The sequence below is a fragment of the Podarcis pityusensis genome (assembly GCF_964106645.2).
Source record: "Podarcis pityusensis genome assembly, chromosome: 1".
NCBI classification, from domain to species: Eukaryota; Metazoa; Chordata; class Lepidosauria; order Squamata; family Lacertidae; genus Podarcis; species Podarcis pityusensis.
This window is the reverse complement of record NC_138028.1, coordinates 133,392,081-133,413,958: the sequence shown is the minus strand read 5'-3', so window position 1 is coordinate 133,413,958 and position 21,878 is coordinate 133,392,081. Positions and strand designations below refer to the sequence as shown.

At 40.5% G+C, this 21,878-nt stretch overlaps 1 protein-coding gene across 4 annotated transcripts in view; it reads right to left on the bottom strand.

The window, feature by feature from the left end:
• Nucleotides 1-21,878, bottom strand: part of AGAP1 (ArfGAP with GTPase domain, ankyrin repeat and PH domain 1) — a 320,069-nt gene that overhangs the window by 32,099 nt on the left and 266,092 nt on the right. For all 4 annotated transcript variants that reach the window (XM_081016056.1, XM_081016057.1, XM_081016058.1 and 1 more), the window contains 3 exons: nucleotides 18,355-18,509; nucleotides 16,714-16,804; nucleotides 14,311-14,533 (listed from right to left, as the gene is read on the bottom strand). In XM_081016056.1, the coding sequence (XP_080872182.1) occupies nucleotides 14,311-14,533; nucleotides 16,714-16,804; nucleotides 18,355-18,509 (469 nt within the window). The remainder of the gene's footprint in view (nucleotides 1-14,310; nucleotides 14,534-16,713; nucleotides 16,805-18,354; nucleotides 18,510-21,878) is intronic.

The window sequence follows — 21,878 nt, the reverse complement described above, 5'->3', positions numbered from 1 at the left end:
GGGTAAGGATTTGCTGAACCAACAAATTGAACTGGAATACAAAAAAAGGAGGTATGAGGTGGTCCGGGAAACAAGCTAAGGAAAAATAAGCAATGGAAAAATTGAGTGGTTTTTAATCATTTTTATTTTGTATTTTCTTTTTCATTTTTATATTGTAACTTTGTATTTTCTTTTTCTTTTTCATTTTTATATTGTAATTTTCTGAAAATCTTAATAAATATCTTATAAAAAAAAAGAAAAAGAAAAAAGGTTAAGAATGGACCTCCGGAACGAATTAAGTACTTAACCCGAGGTTCCACTGTATTACAAATTGTAGTGATTGTCAGTGGTCCTCTATGTTTTTGAAAACTTATGAAGTACATGAGGAAGTGGGAAGGGTGCATGTATTCAAAATCAAATACTAGCTTGGAACAAACATATGTGTGGGATGCCTACAGATCCCATTGCTACCATTATACAATAATTGTTAGGAAACAACTGAGGCTAAGTCACTTTGTGAAAAGGATCCCCTTTGTTGTAAGTTAGAGGGGTGATTCCTGGTGATGTTTCAGCTTTCCGTTATACTATCTGAAAAATATCTCCAACTCAGCAATTTGCCTTTTAGCACAACCCTTTGTTCTCTTCCCCTGTAATTAGCTCCTCAGACACTTTAACAAAAACTGTGCTGGATGTCTCTTTAATATCTCCCTGCAACCTGAAACAAACAATTGGGGCACTGGCCAAAGAGAGTTTAAAATCAGACTAATTTACTGAACCTCCAAAAACCCAAGAAATCATAAACTGGCAAGCCTGACATATACAAAGCTTTATTGCTTCCAGTAGGGGATTTGGAGAGGATATCTGGTGCTTTACTGAATGTGCTTTTGGGTGCTAGCAAGAAATTATCCATCCTAATTAAGAAGCATGTTTTTTCCTGCTCCTGTTCATCTGTTTTAAAATCCTCCACTGACTTTAATTAAACCTGCCGTGGAGGAATGATTTCAATAAAGCCAGAAAATATTCAAAGCATAATGCTTGCTATACTGGTCAGCTAAGTTTACACAGGTCCATTCAAGCCCTGTAGAGGTTTTTAAGCAGAGGCTAGATGGCCACCTGTCATGGATGCTTTAGTCAAGATTCCTGCATGGCGTGGTTGGACTAGAGGACTCTCAAGGTCCCTTCCAACTTTACAGATCTATAATTCTACGATAGTTCTGGGGCTTCACACTGCTGTGATCTCGTAAGTGACCAGATAAGAACAGCATGATTGACCAGCACCGAAATTACTTCATTACTTATATTTCATTATGATTGCAGTTATTAGTGGTATATTATATTTGCACAGGACAGAATAAACAGATGGAAGTCCTCAGCCTTCTGACACCACAACAAGCCTAGGAGAAACCTTCTTTGCACTATTGTCAGTACTGAGATGCAACAGATACCTCCCATTCTCCATTCCTCAGGGAAAATGGGAGAAACATGCTCCCGGATCCACCCCCCCCAAGGTCCAGTCCACAGCCCAGACTATTTTATTTAAAAATATTTATATTTTATCACTCACTCAAATTCAAAGATCAATAAAATAATACAAGTGAAACCAAGCAGCTAAAAATGGAAACACAATGCTGCAGCAGCAGCAACAACAACAACAACAGTAATAAATATTGGCAGCACAATGGAATACAGCACTGGCCAATCAAGAACTCAACTAGCAATTTTCAACAGCAACAAATCTGAAATAAAAGATTAAAAAATAAAACTGTTTTTGAAAAACAGCTGGGAGAAAGTTGTGGATTTTTCTTGAAAGGCAGTACTAGAGCATCAGGGCTAAAACCAAGCAAGTCCTACTCCTAATGAGGTTCATCTAGCCTCCACACATCAGAAGCTGCTAAGTGCTCAGAGGGGGTGGTCTTGTTCTCAGAGATCATCAGGACCCAAACTGTTCAGGGCTTTAAAGGCTTGAAAGGCAAAACAAGCACTTGGAATTGGGTCCAGAAATTAACCGGCAACTAGTGCAAAACAGTTGATTGAACTTTATTCAAAGGCAGGCCTACAAAGAACATGTTATAGTGCTCTAATCTAATCTGGAAGTTATCAAAGAATGATACTGGCCAAGCCTTCAAACAGTGAGTGAATCCTGAGTATCATCCAAAATTTGACAAGATTCTGGGGCCAGAGGCTGGGCGGGAGGTGGGGTTAGCTGGGTTTTTTGCCCTGGTTGAAGCCTCCAGAGGGGCACCACTGAGGATCCCAGTCTCTCTCTCTCTCTGTGTGTGTTTATGTACACAAATAGGCATGGGAGGTGCCAAACTAGGTCTTTGACCTGGGTGAAATAAAGGCTAGTTTCAACCCTGTCTGGAGTGTGTCCTGCATGGTGCTGATGCATTTATAAGGAAAGAAGGGACTGACGGTCGGAGTCACACTTCATATTGGAAAGAAATCGTATGTGGAGCTTAGTATCGTGAGCAATAACAATAGTACTAATGCTGAAACATCAGTTTATAATTGCTTAGGAAAGGGTGACGGGTGGATCCTTAAAATTCAAGCTCTGAAGGAAGACAGGTAATTGCTCAACACAAGCCTCCAATGGAAGCAGTCAGAATACTTTTGGTGAAGTAGAGATATCAGCTGCAGGAGGGGCACAAGCGGGGAGAGTACGACTGTGCTCCTATTCTGCTTGTGGGCTCTGATAGGTATATTTCAGTAAATAAATACTATTGGTGTTTTCAAGCAGTAATACCTAATGCAACACTAATTCTTTCTGAGGTTCAATTTTCACTGTAAAAATTGTGATTTAGGTGGCACAAAGATATTTCTAAAACTCCTTGTTTTCTACTCTTTCACACATTTGCTTTTCATGTCACTGGGAGGTGAAGGAAAGATAATGCATCCCCACTGTCAATGAAACTGGGCTGATGCTCTGGTATACATATCCCATGGAAGGAAATGCAACAGAGAAGAACAGTATTCACATTTTGATGTCTAGCTAACCATGCAACCAAACATAGGTGTCATTCTTCTTCATGGCATTGTTTTCAATGGGAGAAACAGCTAAATAGGAGTACTTTTTTTAAAAAATACATTTTTTATTGATTTTCCAATATTGTTCCAATAGCAGCCTCATTATAACAATACAAATTTTATCCAATTAATACATTAATGCCAATTATTCAAATGTCAAATTATACAATTTAATTAAACTGGCCCCCTTGCATGCTAGAGTTGATGAGTTCATTCCTCTACATTTTTTCTGCATTCCAAAATTTTAATAATTTCCATTCCATTCCATTCCATTATAACAGTCCCTTATATATCAGCAACAAACTCGTGATTTCTATTCACGTTGGTGTATTAGATAATGTATAAAGTTTTGAGAAACTTTACCCGTAATCCTTATTCTTTTGTGTGTGTAACAGTTTCCCCCCATGATGTTTTCCCATCCATATATGGTGTTGTATCCTTCATTCCTACGACTGTTGATGTTTCCCATCATGTCCCAGGAGAAGATGTTATCTCCGTTTTCAAAAGTCCCATGATTTGGCTTCCAGTAAGCAAGCCGTCTTCACCATTTTTCCAGCCTAAATCCAGACTACAGAGAGTTAATACAAAAACTTCTATTCCTGCAGCTGGTGGGCTCCTTTCCTCCCTGCCGCTGATTTATGGTCATTTGTCCTTATTTCGAACACATTTCTTTGTGGATAATGGAGGTTAGGGAAGATTTTGCTCTGTATTTTCAAAGCATAGTGTTTCTCACCCCCTTCCCTCTCAGTTCCTTTCTCTCTCACACACAGTTCGAATTTTGCTAAATACCATATTATATTCCAATTTCTTTCAACAGATTTTTAAAAAAATAGAACTTGCATTCTGGGTAGGGTTGCCGTATCCAAAAATGTAGAGAAAAACTTTAAATGAGCAAATGGTGGGCTCCCCTCCCCCTATTGTCTCTTTCACCAAATGAAATCCGCTCTCAATCCAAACCTTTTACATCCTTGTAGATGGGTTGTTTTCAGTTTCTTATCTCATCGTCTCTAGCATCTGTAGTTTACTCCAATTAGAATCTACTTAGCAGGATGACCTGTCCTTCCAAGAATGGGACTGGGCGAGGGTCATGGCAGCTGGAGTGCTCCATGCCCCCAGTGCCTTTGCCTGCCCTCGCATTCCATGGGGAATCGAGTGCCAGACCGCCAGGCAAACTGTGGATGGGAGCCTGGTTCCTCTTTCCACCAAAGAGGAATGCACCTAATGAAATTCCCCCATCATTATCTGGATATCTCCATCTGTGTCTTCTGTGGTGATGGGAGAGACTCCATTCCTGGTGCACCGGAAACAGGAAGCCCCCTATATAGGTGTATGGGAAGGCATTCTCTCTTCCCCAATCCCCTGATATATGGGATATGTTTTATGTGTCATTATGCAGGGGACAAATACAATGGTGAAATGCTCAACTCCAAGTCCCTGCTTTGGCTCAGGGACTTGCAATTTATACTCAGTGATTGCAATTTATACCCAAAGTGTAATTATTTCACAGTATTCAGCCAGATGCTTCCAGGAAGCAGGACCTAAGTGCAACAGCTTCTCCTTACTTGTGAATCCCAGCAACTGGCAATCAGAGGAAAACTGTCTCAAACAGTGGAGACAAACAGAACGTTGCCATCATGGCAAGTAGCCACTGATAGCTTTATCCTACAGCTGATGGCCTTATCCTCCAATAATATCGCAATAACGCTGCAGGTCTCTATTTCCCCCCAGGCTTTTCCAAGTCTCAGTCAATAGATGATTGCTACTTTACCCCCTCCTCCACAACATCCTATCCCCAGCTGCTGCTTTATAAACTACTCTCTGCTCCTAGAATGCACCCCAAGATTGTAACCCCAGTTACTTAAATCTTAGAACCCCAAACAGAGAGAAGGCTTTCTGTAAAATCTGAATTGCCAGATGAATATACTACTCTTCCACAGCATCAACATGTACTTTTTTTTTTTAAAGAGACCAAACTGCACCACAGCTGCAACATTCCTATCACCAAGGTCCATCTGCCACCCACTCAACATCCCAGTCTGTAACACGGGGACTAGAAATACCATTAATTAAGAGCACAATGCCTCTGAGATACCTATTGAGATTCTGCTCTGCACTAAGGGAATTTATGGTGGCAGTGCTGATGGCAATGAAGCCTCCCAACTTACCATTTGCTTAGCTTTTCTGAACCCAAAGAGAAGCAAAGTGTACAGAAGGACTTAAGGGGGGGGGGAGAATAAGAAATAGATCAGTTGGAGGAGACGGTGATGGAAGAACAACCGGGAGATGTGCTGCTGAGGTGAGGAAAGCTGATGTTTACATACTGATTCGAAGCAGGAACCAAACCTTTGGCCTTTATACTTGCATGGAAATATACTCAGCCAATGTAAATTTGGCTGGTACAGCAGTCAATCTTGTAACAACTACTTTAACAGATAATGAATGTCTTTCACACGTGGGTCCAAAATATGTGAACATCACATTTTGTGGCATGTAATTCTTGCCTGTGTATGTAGAAGTATATGTGGCAGGCTTTAAAAAAAAACATTGCTTAATTAAGGTCACCTAAGAATGCTCAGTTTGTTTGACCAAACTGCGGGAGGCAGTGGAAGACAGAAGTGCCTGGCGTGCTCTGGTCCATGGGGTCACGAAGAGTCGGACACGACTAAACGACTAAACAACAACAAGAATGCTCAAGAAGGTGCAAAACTTTCATGTGAAAGTACTCCATACTGGGATGCCTGAAATAATTCCTGAAGTGAAATGCAGTATCTAGAAGATTCTGGTTTACTGGAAAGCAATGGATTGGTTATCATAACGGCATTTGCCAATCATATTAGAAGTGAGCTTTTTGCAATTTGCAGATTTACGCATGTAGCTTAATATTTACTAATAAGCAATTAACTGTAATGTACTCAAAGATGAGTTAATGAGGATAGCTCAGTCATGTGCAAGAGTGAATTACAACACTCTGAGAGAATTAAGAAGTCTCCTTAACCAACAGAACTTGCTAAAATATCCTATGTAAAATGTGTGTCCCCTAGCAGCTGTTTGGTCTGTGGAAGCACAGCTGCCTAAACTTTATTGGCACTAAATGTCATTCTTGCACACAAATTGGATGCCTGGAAAACCCGAAGGCAAATCTTGGTCCGTTAGTGCTATCATATACAATCATGTTCCCCAATAAGATGTGAAAACTGAAATGGAAAGCGTCAACAAACCCTGGCCACAGCAAGGACTGGGGCATGCCCACTGACAAGCGTGCCACCATGACAAAAATTTACTCTGAGTTGTAATTAGTGGCACTGTCATTTTCAGTTGCTCCTGCCAATTAATTTAGCCTGTCAAATAGAAAAACAGCAACATTCACATGATAATTTATAAATGGGGAGATGAGTCTAGCAAAGCTGTAGCTGCAGCCAGCAAATTCCCTCAGAGCACTTAAAAAATAAAATAAAGGGAATGGGGGTGTGCATGGGGGGTGGGCGGGAAGAAAGTTAAACTGTCCTTGTTATAATTGTTAACGCTGATCGCTCAAGTAGAAGACGGGCTGATTAAAACTCCAAACGAGCCTCTAGCTCGCTTATATCTCAGAGTCCGGAATGATAGAATCAGAGGAGTTTATTCATACCATTAAACCCCAGAGAACTTAATTGAAAGAAGAGCACAGCCCGGACCTTGACAAGCGGGAGGTCACAGTAATTGCTGCCGGACATATTTAACATTAAGATAATCAGGCCATTAATTACCCTTTGGATCATTAAATCAGCCAGTTGCAAAATGAAATTTCTGCCTCTATTACTCACTTGAGAGACCACAGGGGTGGCTTTTAATTTATCAGTGAGCTCGAGATACAAAGGACCAGGCATGGGGAAGGAGAAAAGGGGGAGAGGACGGGGGGGGGGGTTTGCTTCAGCAGAGGCAGGAATATCAATCCGCCATGCTTGGTGATTGTGGCAAATTAACTAGGTAAGATAACCTCAGCTTCTAAAAGGCAGAAGCTGGGGGTATGTAAATAGATGAGGGCAGACAGGGAGATCAGAAGCTGCACACCACTTAGCAGGATAATAAAGGAAATCATCCTTGATTATCAGTGCTAATTTGGACACTGCCGGTAGCTTGTTATGCGTGTTCTGAGTAGCATTTAATTAATTCAATTGCTTGTTAATGAGGGAAGTGACATGTGGGGAGCAGATGCCACCCAACTGCAGATGGGTTCTGGTCAGCCCATCACAATAAAGTCTTTTTTTTAAGCCCCCCCCCCCCGCAAAAGGTGTCAAGCATGGAAGCACATTCAAAAGGGGCATAACACTGACCTCACCAGGAAAAGAGATGGTAAGAAATAATAAAGCCTGACAACAGTGAATATACAGGTACTGATGTTCCCAGAGGCTCTATCTGTAATGGTACTTACATCCTTATATCAGAAATTCAAGACTGATATGACTACACCATCATTGTATGATCAGATTTAATACGGCAACGAAAGGTTGCAATGCAGTTGTTTACATCTGAGCTACAAGCAGTTTTGATAGGCCATCCCTTGGCACGATTCTCAATAGTAGATATAACTTCCATTCCAGACCAGCCTGGCATTAGTAGTTCAGAATTTTGGGGGTGGGGCACTGTTGCTCAGCAAAACCCCCAAGTTTCTGTTGGACAGACAGGAGGATGCAGAGCATCCGGCCCCTCGGCTGGCATTGCCACGAACGACAATCAGCATCATATACGGCTTTATTGCGGTGTGGAATCATCTTCCCAACCACCTAGTAAGTACCTGCCTAGCCTGGCTGTTGGAATGGGCAGGGCAACAGTCAGTCTTGCTTCTGCATTAATGCTGTGATGATGGTTGCCTGCCAGTCAGCCCCAGCCTTGTTCAGCATAGTGGTTGTTGTGATTCAGGTACTCAGAGCAGAATGGAGACAGATGCATTTAATGTTTGCCTGAGCCCTGGCTGTCCACTTGGCTATCACAGCCTGAGCCTGGCTGGGAATCAGTACTTTGCTACCTATATTTACAGCCCTGCCACTCACATCAGCACAAGAATTCAGCAGCCAGCCAGTGGTATAGTGGCTAATTTTGAAGTGTAGGAGCTCAGTGTGATGGCCCCCATAGGCACATCCCATGGACACAGTTGTACTGACCCATATATACAGAGACATACAGAACACCTCCCCAAAAAACCCAAACAGACGCACTTAGCATAATACCAATTATTTTCAGAATCAGCTGACACTTGCAGATGTTTAGAGAACCAACTTACCTTGGAGGACACATTAAGCATTAATAAAAGACCTTCAGCTAGCTGCAATGCAAACTTTAGCTTTCAACTTGAAATGCAAACAATGTTGCAAATAACTCTCAAGTGAATGTTTGGAATAAGGAGTCATCAATATATGGACGACACCCAGCTCTATCACTTATTTTCATCTGCAAATTCCAGAGAGACCGTGGAGACAGTTTTGGAGTGGATGGAAGTGCTGTGACTGGGAAAGTCAGCTGACTGAGATGGAGGGGTACAACTGGTTCTAGATGGAAAACAAAGCTGATAGATAGGGGATTCTCCTGGGCTCAGCCCTGTCTGTGGCGATGAGGATCCTTCATCAATTTAGGCTGATAGGCCAGTTAGGACTATCACAAGACCATGCCTCGGTAATTCATGCATTAGTCACTCTCAGATTAGGCTCCTGCCATATGCTCTTTGTGGGACTGACTTCGAAAATGATGCCCACCTGCTGCTGAAGTTGGTGAGCATGAGAGACAGGGGCTTCCCATGGTGCTTCACAGACTGTGGCATTTCCTCCCAAACCTGCAGGGAGTCAACCTTGCAGTTTTGACATTGCAGACTTCAAAGGGGGTTTAAAAAACCCACCTTTCCAAGGACCACTTTCACTTGAATAAGGATAATTTGCTGAGGACACTAACTCAGGAAACTACAAATGAATGGATAATTTGTAAGGTGCTATATTAATGTCATTTATCTGACTGACTTTAACTGTGTAAGTTGTTCTTTACTAATGTTTAATGCTGTTGTCTTTTTATAGCTTAAATTGCTGGTTACACTGTGTTTTTATGATAGTATGAGCCATCTTGAGTGCCCAATGCCTGAAAAAGCAAGACAATAAAGTTTTATGAATAAATAAAAATAAACAAATATTCTGGGTCCACTGAGCATGTTCAGTCTTTATTGGGCTACATTTGTGTTTTCCCTCTTTTTGATTTTTTGAGGGGTGTGTGGACTGACTTGTGTCCAGGTTCAGCTACATGAAAACCTTGACTTTCTTCATGAATGTCTATGGATGACAACCACTTCTGTTATTGTAGGGGTTTTTTTTGGGGGGGGGAGGGGGTTGGCTGTTGTTGATGTCAATTTTCTGTATCTTCATTTTGGATCTTACGATTGATGCAGAAATTGTTCAGTCTGGTTGTACACATTTTGATGTTTTGTTTATTGTTTGACTACTTTGGTTATGTTTGTAGTTACATATTTTTTTTAATGTGCTATAAGTCACCTTCAGCATGGTTTTAACTCTGGAAAGGCAGCATACAAACAGAAGCTATTTTCATTCAATCAATCAATCAATCATTTTAAGTACGAACTAGGAAGCAACCTACCTGGACACTGAAATTCTTCTTTCTACATACCCACACCCACCTTTGTCTTCCTTTGTCCAGCCACTCTGTTCTGCTTCTACCCCAACCAGTATTCCATGGTCACTGAGTCTTTAATGGGCTGTTACCAGAGTTCTTATTTCCCTTACCACAGCACCAAATAACTCAGTACAAAACTCCCAAATTGTTGACATACTTATAATAAACCTCAAGTTATAAACTTATCACTAGAGACCACAAAGTTATGTTGCAATTTACAAAAAATGGCAACATATAGAATAAAAAAGGGGAAAGATAAGACATGGAGCTCTTCAATTTCCTATCATGATATTGACATGAATTGCTACCAGTTCTTTTCGGGGCAACCTCTAAATATGCGTATGTCTGCTGAAGTCCGAGTGTTCCACAAGAGGAACCCAACTTAGATCACATTCCTGTACTGCTGCGACTTGTAGGACATCCCGCAATCTGGACAGAGCCCATGTATTGGCAGCGCATTTGTACACACAAAGCATATCCTAAGATGAACATTGAGGAAAAATAACTAATGAGGTAGTTCCAGATCAGCATCAAGATACAGGCAAACATTTTATTAATTCCTGTTTTAAAAATGGACAGTCTTTTTATGTTATTCAAAAGCGACACTTTCTTTTATCAAGCAGAATTCTGTCCCTGTGTGCCTGTTCAGACACCACTGCCATTTCACTGTCACACCAGTCAAAATCAATGCTTTAGGTGCCTGCTTAAATGGTATCAATAGCAACTGGATGGGGGAAAATTCTTGATTTGAACCCCAATTCATTTAATTATAACATTGATCAAATCTAATTTGACCCACATTACGAAGGGAGGGTTTAAGGACAGATGCCCCCAAGACATCAAATTTAATATTGAATACACTGGGAAAAAATGTCAGCTGTTGCACAATCCATACCAAAAGATTTCCCCTTTTTCTCCCTTTCCTGGGAGTAATTAAAAGATGCTTTTCTTGACTAATGATCCCCTGTTTAGAAATAGGAAGTCGATATTCCTCCTGCAGCAGTCAGCTTCAATTTGTCACACTGCTCCAGAAGTTTGAGAAGCGGTTCTCAGGGTTGTTTGGTAATTGCTGGAGCCAATTACAAGCTTTTTAAAGCTGACCTAATCAGTGGTCCACTGAAAACAATCAGAAGCCAGCTGGTCTTGTTTCTACAGTAGTTTCAAAAGCTCCCCTCCTGCTCTGCAACTTTATAAACTTTTTTGTGCTTGGTATAGTCACACAAATCACAGACCACAAATGTTACCTTGCAAGCTATAGCTGCTCACCAAGATTTTCCTCCGAATCATATGAAACCTCTGCTTAAAGTTCATTGCAGCTTCCACTGCACTCCTGGTTGTGAAGAATGATCTGTTTCTAACTACCAGATTTTAAAGTTAGGTATGATCCTAATGTTGAGATCGCCTGAAATATTTGAATTTTCATAGTAACTTAAAAATTACAAGAGTGAAAGTATTTCCCATACTAAGACTTGAAATTTACCCTATTTGATAGTATTAAATGGTCGAGAATCAACATACTTTTTCTTCTTATTGGTATTATTTACATAGCACTATCAATGTACATTGCTCTTTATGAAATTCTGCACAAAGAAGCTTACAACCCAAAATTCAATACAGGAGCAAGAGGGAAGTCTAAGCAGGGCAAACAAGGTAAGAGGATGAATTTATTTCAGACATACTTAGGCTTAGGATATGGGCACAATGCTTTAGGTTACAAAGTCTTCTATACTCTACTGAGGGTGCAAAATTTCATTTAATTATATAAGTCTCTGAAGCCACTCAGATTGAGACCAGGTACATGGGCTGGGCAAAACCAAAGTGTAACCTTGGGGGGAGGGGTAGCAGTGTGCATGCTGGTGGCAGTCAGAGCATTCCTCTGCCATTCCCCAAATATCTATGGCCCATGAGTAAAAAAAGTGCACTACCACATAACAGAGTTTGGAAGGGTTAGGAGTAATCTATCTGAAAGAGTATCAGTGCATGAAAGACAGTTGCCATGACTACAGTATACAGTATACAGTATGCAGTATACAGAAACTGAATGTAACAGATTTGGCCTATTTTTACCTGTACTAATTTTGGCCAAAATTTGGATGTGGGGGGCATGAAATTTAGTGTATTTAGGAATGCAACAAATATATGTTAATTACAGAGTCTTGATGCAAACTTCTCCCATTTACAGCTATGAATGTATTTTGAACAGAACACCTGGTTTCTAAACTGTTATCACGATTCCATGAACAAAGAAGGGTGGGCAAGAAGAGTGATTTGTGTTGTGTGGTTAAATCAGTGTAAGAATGGGACGAAGGTACAGTAGTTTGCTCATTCGAGATAAGAGTCTGCTCTGAAACTGCAAGCTGGCTAACACTTATTTGGGAAGTGATGAAAACTTAGCGTATCAACCAACAAGCAAATCAATATGTGAACCCGTTTAGATTTTATTTTATTTTTTGGCAAAAATTACATATGTGCTTTTTTATATAAAGGTATGTGATGCCACTTTTCTGCAAGGTGGCTATATCCATGAAATGGTAGGACAGTTCTTCATATGTCCCTGGTGCTTATTTGTATCCTACACATACTAACGCTACTACAAAATCATTTATGTATCACAACCAAGCTGCAAGAGTAATATGGAAGGTTACTGGCTTGGGAGAGCTGTTTGGCTTCCTTATCTCAGCTTCTAGCAATTAAGAAAATTAATCATTTGACACAGAACTCTACCTATGGATTAACTACAGTCTGTAATCTTCAGTTCAGATACACATAATGCTGGAAATCATTCAACTACTTTTTAAAAAAGTAATCATTTTTGGTACATTAAAAAAGTATGCCCTTTCTGGCTACCAGTGCCCAGAGGCAATCATAGGGATGCAAAACAGGTAAGAAATACTTTATGGTTTTGCTGACACCTTGTGTTTGAAACAACGATATTAAAGCAAACATCATACTTTTATGCAACATGGTACTTTTTTTGTTTGAAAAAGGAGAAAACAAGAGGACAGCTGTATTACAAACAAGTAGAAAACTAAATATTCCTCAAATGGAAAGTTATAATGCACAACCTTTAATTGTCTGTTTTGTATAAGAAGGATGTACATTGTCAGATAACAAAACTACTTCATGAACCTATGCTGCAAATTAGTAGCAAGAAGTATGAAATCCAGATATGATTTGTCCCATTGAAATACTGAGATTTATGAGGACAGGTAAGCATATAGTTTCAATGGGCCATGGGCAGATTGAACTTTCTCTGGATTTTAGCTTAACTTCAGTATCAACTTTTTTACCATTTTAGCTTAACTTCAGTATAAACTTTTTTTACTATTTATGTCTATACAAATGTCTGCATATATAGTAATCAAATAATGAATCAAAGACGGCACCAGAATTTATTTTTTATATTTACGGATTAATGTAATGGCACTGTTGACATTATGATACAAACAGCTATATTTGTTCTGTAATAGCAAAAGACACACCAGGGTTTATATTTTTACATTGTTATGGAGCAGAAACCAAAGAAAGAACATTTAACACCCCCACACTCCTATTTAGGAAGAAAGCACTCAGGTATTTGAAGTTCTACTGCAGTGTTTGTTGCCTGAAAGGTAATGGGCAATAAAAATGAGTCTGAATTCTCTCTTTTCTTTTCTTGTTCCCCTTTGGGTTTGAGTTTTTATTTAGATATGTTTATTTATCTTTGATAAAAAATATATTGGATATTTAATATTAACCATTGTGTATTTTCTTTCCAACTTATTATTAACCTTTATATATTTTCTTTCAAACTTTAATAAAATCTAATGGGGGAAAAGAGTCTGAAATACACTTATGAAGACAGCTTTATTATTACTTAAAGTATTATGTTGTATTATGTTTCCTGAGCCAGTATTCTTCAAATAAAGGCAGTAATTAATGATTCACAGAAACTTAAAACTCTTATATATTGGTCTAAAATTGTATTCTATTAATACTATTATCCACAACAAGTGTTATCTTTAAAGGCAGCAATGACAACAGCCTTTCCTTGTTTATTTATTTGCATAAAATCAATGCAATTAATGGAAATATTAAAAAAATATGAAATTGGCTCTTAAACAGTCTGTTCAGATGACACAATCAAAGAGACCTGTACAAATGGTGAATGGGGGGGGGTAGTGTTGAACTTACAGGTCACCTTCCTTATGCTTTGCTGACTATATTTAGGGTATTTGTGAATTACGATGTTTATCTGGAGAAAGAACTCTGATACCGTAACCCCAAATCTGCTTACAAGCACCAGTCTGGGGGTAGGCAAGTATTGCTCCCAACTGCAGTGATTCACTTAATGTATGCAGTATGCACACAATGTATATAGTAAGCACACACAAACACAGGCAAAGAAGGACCTCGCTTGCATCCTTCAGGGTAAACAGTGGCTAGCTAGAACTGGGCAAGAGGAATCTCTCCCTTGCAGGACTAGTTAACTAGTTACACCACTCTGAGCTTCTTGGAGAAGGAAGGATCATATACAGATCCAGTGCTCTTTAAGCATTAGCTCCCATTTAAGACTGCAGCCAATGAGAGCAGTGCAGAAGTACTTTTAAAAGATAAACACTGGGTTAGATATCTTTCACATACTTTTTTAACACCTGCATGCATACTGAAACAGCTTACCTTGAGGAGTCTGGAGAGGGTTTTGCACGTCCCTGGGTATTTTCTTCCCACACGCTATTTGCTAACTCGTTCCCAATGGAGGACATTACTTTGATGAGTTCAATAGGCCAATCATCCAAGTCAAGTGAGCGCACACGGGACACGTGTGTGCCAAGGTTTCGGTGTATCCCTGAGCATTCAATACACATGAGTGCTCCCAGATTTAAGCTTGCCCAGTCAGGATCTATAGGAAAAGAAAACAAAGCAACACAATGAATATACATTCTAAGAGCTTTTCCCACTTCTGGCAAGGTTACCAGTAATCAACTCTTATTTGAAGTTTTAACAGAACCCCTGAGTGATACATGATGCTGAAGAGTCTGGACCCCATATCTAATGCTTAGCCAATTAAAGGAACTTTTAGCTCATGGTTCTTGGGGAATAAAATCTTAAGAATTATTATAGCAAATGTTTTTCTACCAACACAAGTATGGTACAGGTTAGAAGCAAGTAATTTAAAGATGATGTTTTTACATAAAGGTACAAGTGCAACCTATTTAGCTATCATGGGGTAAATATGGTGGCAAAATGGAGAAGATGACAGGAAATAAGATGATTATACAACTCAGGACAAAGAGACAGCAACCAAAGAGCAGCTCTAAAAGTCCAAGATAAAAACCAAGCCCACTAAAACAGGTGTGGGGAGACTTTGGCCCCTAAGAAGCTGAATTATAACCTCCATCAGCCCCTACAAGCATCGCCAGGGCCACTGTGGTCCAGTGACATCTGGCGCACCAAAGGTTCCTTACATCTATACTACCATGTGCACCTGTACTACCATGTACTACTAAATGCAGCTACTCTCCTAATAATCACTGTCATCATTTGCAGATTCATTATTTCATATTTAACGCATGCTAGTATGATGAGAAAAGATGAACAAGGCACTCCATCCAACAGCTAAAAAGCAACCATTCTGATTTATGCAATTTCAAGGAAATATGTGCTGCTTTTGATTTTAGAGAAATCTTGGATTGCATTGAAAATGCAAAGCCTACCAACACCAGTTGAGGCATGGGAAAAGCACAATTAGCAGTGCTTATAATTCTGAGTAGTATTTCAGATAACCAGATTGTCCACATCAAGAAGGGTGATACAGCAGGAAGGTGGACTCTCCCTCCTTGGAGGTTTTTAAGCAGATCTGTCATGGATACTTTAGCTGATATTTCTGCATGGCAGGGGGTTGGACTAGATGATCCTTGGGTCCCTTTTGTGAATCTATGATCCTTGAAAAATTGGAATTGACTCATGGTCATGCTAGTAAACACTCACACCACACCTGGATAGGAGACTTGTTTAAATTGAAGCTTGTATCCAAGGTGGACTGTAACAGTCATGTGATAGAATTCTTAACAATTGGCTTCCAAGTTTAAGCTGCAAAGGATGGTACTCTGCTGATCTCATAAACATGAGCAAGGAAGAATAATAACTAAACAATATATCCTCTCCTAGTGTATAAATCCATTCCTACAGAGCCTGCCCACACTCAAAAGGAAATTAGGGTCAAGCCTTTCCCACAATGACAATGATGTTCAAAGAAGTTAAGGGGACAAACATGACATTTGACCTCTCCCATGCGTGTCTGACCTGTTTTACATACTAAAAAAAGTCAGGTGTGTCCAATTTTAATGCAGGATGTGCATGGGGGAGCTGACCCCCTCACCTCTTCATTCCAGCTGCTCCAGGGGAAACCCTCATGCCCAGGCCATACCTCAGGCTAAAACTTAATCCCATCACCTTCCACTCAGAAAACTGAGTTATCTGAAGGACCAACTAGGCCTGTATCAATTTAGCTGCAAAAGCCCATAGCAAGTGCCAGATTAGCTTGGGAGGGGTCAAATCAGCTGAGTTAAAAAGCAAGTGGCTGCCCACTGACTCCCGAGCCAGGCTCAAGGTTTTACATATACATATATTTGTGAATCTCATGCTAATATTAAGATAGGCATTGTACATTTTCTAATATCACATGCTTTTTCCTTTTTGTCTGGAAAGAATGACTTTAAAATCCCCTAAAATTCATAAGAGCCATTATTTCCCCTCTTATCTAGAGTATAACAGTAGCATGTTAAGTTGAAAAGGAATGCAAAACTGAAGAAAAAAATCTCCCTCCTCAAAAGTGTTCCAGGTCAGTACTTAGAAAAAAAATGAGCTCTTAATCTAACCAGCAGCATGTGTTAATTAGGATTTAATAGGAATACACCACACAAATCAAATTCCATAATGAACACTAACTAGTGAAAAGAACACTGAATACAATACCAAGAGGGCAAGAACTAGAACAGGTGTTCATGTAACACCGAAGCAAAGAGACTACAAGCTTTATAAAGCCCAGGATAATGTTCCTTGTGGAAAAAAAGTACTCACTTTGTGCCCCACAGTCCACACAGCGAGAATTGCCTCTGATGTTTCTTATTGACTGAAGGGCCATGGCCTCATTCTGACTTGTCAGTCGGGACTGTGTATATTTAAAGAAACACACATACAGGAAATAAGAACTCAAAGAAAAGACAGAGACAACATTTCTGTCAGCTGGTGAAAAGGAGAGTTCAGAATGGGTTGAATGAACATGATCATGGAATTTGATGCTTTTGGTTAGCTTCTCAGAAGTTGATCCTTTAGCATCTTTAAGTACTGTAATTCTGTGTCTGACAAGCACAGCTCACAGTTTTTATCCATGTTTCTGACAGCTCAAGCTTTTATTGAACCACTGGGGCATAGAGCGTACAGGACATCAGGAATCCAAAGGCAGTTGTCAGTGGTAAAGCAAGCTCAGAACTGAAGTGTGCCATGAATACCACAGATGATCACAGAACAGTCCATTCTTATAAATTCTGTTAAATTAAATTAATTCCTGTACCACTTTTATTTCATGGTTATTGATTGTTAGGAAGATTTGGGAACAGAAGCAACGGTGAACAGAGCATTCTACCATCAAAAGATCAGAATTGATCTTATGGCTTGCGTTACGGACCTCTCTCCACAGTGGCCTGCCAGTGACCTCTACTTTGACCCAGAAAAATAATCTCTATAGAAAGTGACTTTCAGTTTCTATACCAGCTGAGTCCTGAGCAAATTCAACTAGCTGTATCAGATCATGAACTTCCGGTTATAGATTTCAATGGAAGCTATACAACACTTTATGTAAGCTGGTATCTAGATCTACCATTATCAGGGATGTGTCTTGGTGGTTTCCTCAATCTCTTTCTTTAGAAAGTTTAATTTTGCATAACTGTTCAAGTTAGCTTATTCTACATTATGAATGTAAAACATGTACGAGCCATTATGGAATGAAGGTACTACTATATTCCCCTTTTCAATTTAATCTATTTGTTGTTTAAAAGCCATAAGACTTAAAGTTTTATTTATACATTGAACATGTAATCATCCCTAATTACAGAGCTTTCCTTAGCCAAGGTCAAAAGAACAAAAAATTGTGAACATGTATCTTGAAACGTAAGTCCCAATCCAGCTAAATTTAGTCATGACAAATCCCCATTGAAATGAAGAAATTAGTTGTGACCAACTTGTCCCACAGCTTTCAAGAGGATTAAGTCATGACTAACTTTAGCTAGATCACAGTTGTAGACAAATGTTGAAATGGGAAATTGTACACAATACTATCCCGAAGAATTCCTGCAGTATTAAATATAAAGCATCATACATTTTCTAGTCCTAGAGAAACACAACAGCTTCCAGGAAAAATTGAAAAGTAACAAAGTAGAAAAAACTACTACTTTGCAGTACTGTACTCGAAATACTGAAAGCAAGATTTAGATCAATTTAAAAGCAGCAACTATTCATTCCAAATGAGTTATTTTAATGTGAAATTATATAGAAAACTGTAAAAGTAAAATAAATAAGTTACTATTAAAAATCTAAATGCAAAGCAAGGCAAAACATTCCAGACATAATAATGCTGCAGGAATTTCTCCTTTAAAACATTATAGAGGGCCTAAATGTTGATGACATATATTCTTTTCCTCTGATCAATGTTGTTTATCTTACCTTATTCTTGCTGCTCTCACATGACTGCAGGCTGGCCAGAATTTGACTCTCTACAGCTTGGACCCAAGCATCTCTTTCTTCATATGTTGTAGCTTCAAAGTGCCAAGTCTGACCAGTAAGAGACACAATGATAAATTCAAAGTTATCTTCTTGTTCTGAAAGAGAAAATGGAGGGAGAGAATGATGGGTTAAAACTTATATTTAAAAGAAATTAAATATAATATAATATATAAATATATTTAAAAGAAATTAAAACATGATTTTAAGAAAAGAACAGATGTAGCAGACAAAGGGTGCTCATAACTCTGTCCCTCATTTGGAAAATGAAAAGAGGGGCTGACCATAGCACACCTGGACACACATCACAGTGAAATGCCACGAAAGCAGGGTAAGAGTTTTCTCTCCCCAAATTTTCTACTTTTCACTTGAAAAAAATAGGAGAAAGTCCTAAAAAGAATCTGAAAGAAATTTGGGGAGCAGATTTGGGATCAAAAATAAAAGATACAATTCAGCAAGTGTTTTACGGCGGATGTCTCCTATTAAGGTTATATAGGAGGGTAAAGGAGTCCATGATAAAAGTGGTACTAAGGTGGATCCCAGTGGAATTCCTGGTGGAATTGGCAAAAAGGAACACTGATTTTTCTAATGTGTGCTGGAGAGGATGTTAGGGGGTGGACACTTTTTTCCTATGTGGTAGATCTGGCCAGTAGTGCAATACTGTGGGTAAAAATCCTTCAAAAAATCTCTTCAATTGTCTGTCAAATTTTTCCATTCAACCTGAATTCCACTCAACCAGAGGATATATACCATGTAAGTCACAAAGCCCTAATATTGTTTGTTGGCTGAAGAATGAAATTGCTCATCACTGGAATCATTGCTCTACCTTGACTTTAGACCAGAGCTTCCCAAACTTTTCAAGTTGGTGACACACTTTTTGGATATGCATCATTTTGTGACACAGTAATTTAGTTTTACTAGCAAACCAGAGGTTAAACTAACTCTTTCCCGCCCCAGGAGGAGCACGGGGAGTGTTTGTGTGACACACCTACACACTGCAGCCGACACACTAACGTGTCACAACACACAGCTTGGAAAGCTCTGCTTGAGACAGTTGGAGAAACAAAATTTCAAAATAATCAACTTCCCTTTTGGTCAGATCATCTGCCTAGATATGGAGTTTTGCTTTTGTTGCTGTTCTAATCTTTTTGCATTCTTTTACTCTAGAATCTTCTTCTCGGATGAATGTTCCTTTGTACTTATTTATGCTGGCTATCACAACCAGTTTTACATTCACTTAATCACTCGTTTGTATTTACCCCAAGCTTCTAAGTCCTATTTTATCTTCTCTTGTTATTTATTGGTAGGTTTATATTGAAAATGAACTTTCAACCTAAGTTTAAAAGATGAGGAAAGCAGAAAAAACTCCTGACATGTCTAGTTTGTCATAGTAACCAAAATTGATTTGTTGTAGGATGTTTATTTCTTCTATGATGATGGTTGTATATGTTTTGAAGCTCAACTTTAGCACATTCTCACCACTTCAACACAGTTGTTTTTTAAAGAGTTTTGAACTCATATTGAGTTAGGTAAAGGTAAAGGGACCCCTGACCATTAGGTCCAGTCGTGACTGACTCTGGGGTTGCGGCGCTCATCTCGCTTTATTGGCTGAGGGAGCCGGCGTACAGCTTCCGGGTCATGTGGCCAGCATGACTAAGCCGCTTCTGGCGAACCAGAGCAGCGCATGGAAACACCATTTACCTTCCCACCAGAGCGGTGCCTATTTATCTACTTGCACTTTGACGTGCTTTCGAACTGCTAGGTTGGCAGGAACAGGGACTGAACAATGGGAGCTCACCCTGTCGTGGGGATTCGAACCACCGACCTTCTGATCGGCAAGTCCTAGGCTCTGTGGTTTAACCCACAGCGCCACCCGCGTCCCTGCATTGAGTTAGTTCAGATAAATGTTAACAATTCAAGCATTCTAATCTCCTGCCCCTTCCCATATGATACAGTAAAAACAACAAAAGGCTCATTTTCTAACACTGTAATCTTTTCAATATTTCATGGATGAAAATAGTTTGAATGGATGGGATTAGGGGCAGAGTCTGGCAGCCCAGGGACTGGGAAAGTGGTAGGGACAACACAGTCCACACTTAAAACTATGCCACAACTAGAAAGTGGAAACCAAAAGGGAATACAAGCAGCTGACTCCAGATAACTCCTACTGGTAGTCAGAGAAGCAAGCGAACAAACACCCATATGCACTTTATTGCATTTATACAATTGAGAGGACTTTGGAGACCATGAAGGAGACCATGGTCAATGCTACCAAAAGCTGCTGAGAGGTCAAGGAGAATTAACAGGGACACATTTTCCCTGTCTCTTTGCTGACAGAGGTCATCATACAGGAGGATCAAAGCAGTTACTGTACCAAAAGCAGGCCTAAACCCTGATTTAAAGGGCTCTAGAAAATGTTTCCTCAAAAAGTGCCTGGATCTGGTTGACAACCACCTGCTCAAGAACTTTGCCTAAGAAGGGGAGATTAACAAGTGGCCAGTAGTTACTTAGATTTTCTGAATCCAGGGAGGGGTTTTTTCTTCCTTCAAGCAGGCAGGGACCACCCTTCTCACAAGAAGGCATTCATCACCTCCCTGGCCCAACCGGCTCTTCTCTCCCTGCCAGAGACGTAGCGTGGGCAGGGGCAGGGGGGCCACTGCCTCAGGTGCAGATTTCTAAGGGGCACACAAAGTGCTCCTTTCTCAGGTTTAAATTTGACAGCCTGACCTCTTCACCTGCTGCTTGGACTGGAGAGGGGGAGGATGGGTTTCAGGAAGCAGCGCAGCGACATAGCTAGCCGCTTGGGTGCCTGGTGCGGGGGCATGTCCTGCAGCCGGGGGCGGGGCGATCCGCCTGTGGGGGCGGGGCAATGTCCCCATGGGGTGGGGCGAGCTTCTCCGACGCTTGGAGCCTCTCTGCCACCTCCCCCCGTAGGGCGGCTGAGGGAGAGGCAGTAGGCAGATGCAAGTCCCACACTGCTGTTTCAGGCAGCACGGAACCTGCAGGCGCCTAAGCCACCACGTCACTCCTAGAAAGTTTCGTGAGTCCAATTTTTTAAAAAACCTCATTTTGTCCCACTGCCTCAGTGATGACACCCGGGGCAGACCGCACCCCCTTCATCCGCCACTGAAGCAGTGCTGAAGCGACTCTAGGGGAGCGGGCAATGGCAGGTAAGAGGTGGGGGCACCAGAATTTGATGTTGCACAGAGTGCCAGAGCGCATGGTCCAGTAATGCGCACAATGGCCCTCCCCCCTCCCTCTGCTTTGGCCTGTGGTGAAGGGCAAGGGCAAGGCAGGCTGTGACTGAAGCCATTAGTGTCCCTCAGCATCACGGATCCTTCTCTGCAAGCCCTTCTCCCTCGGGAGGTTCAGAGGTGGCGGTGCCCTGTGGGTTCCTTCTGTGAGACGGTTGCCCACTTGTGGGACACCCTGCACAGGGAGGCTGGCCTTCACCACATCCCTTCAGG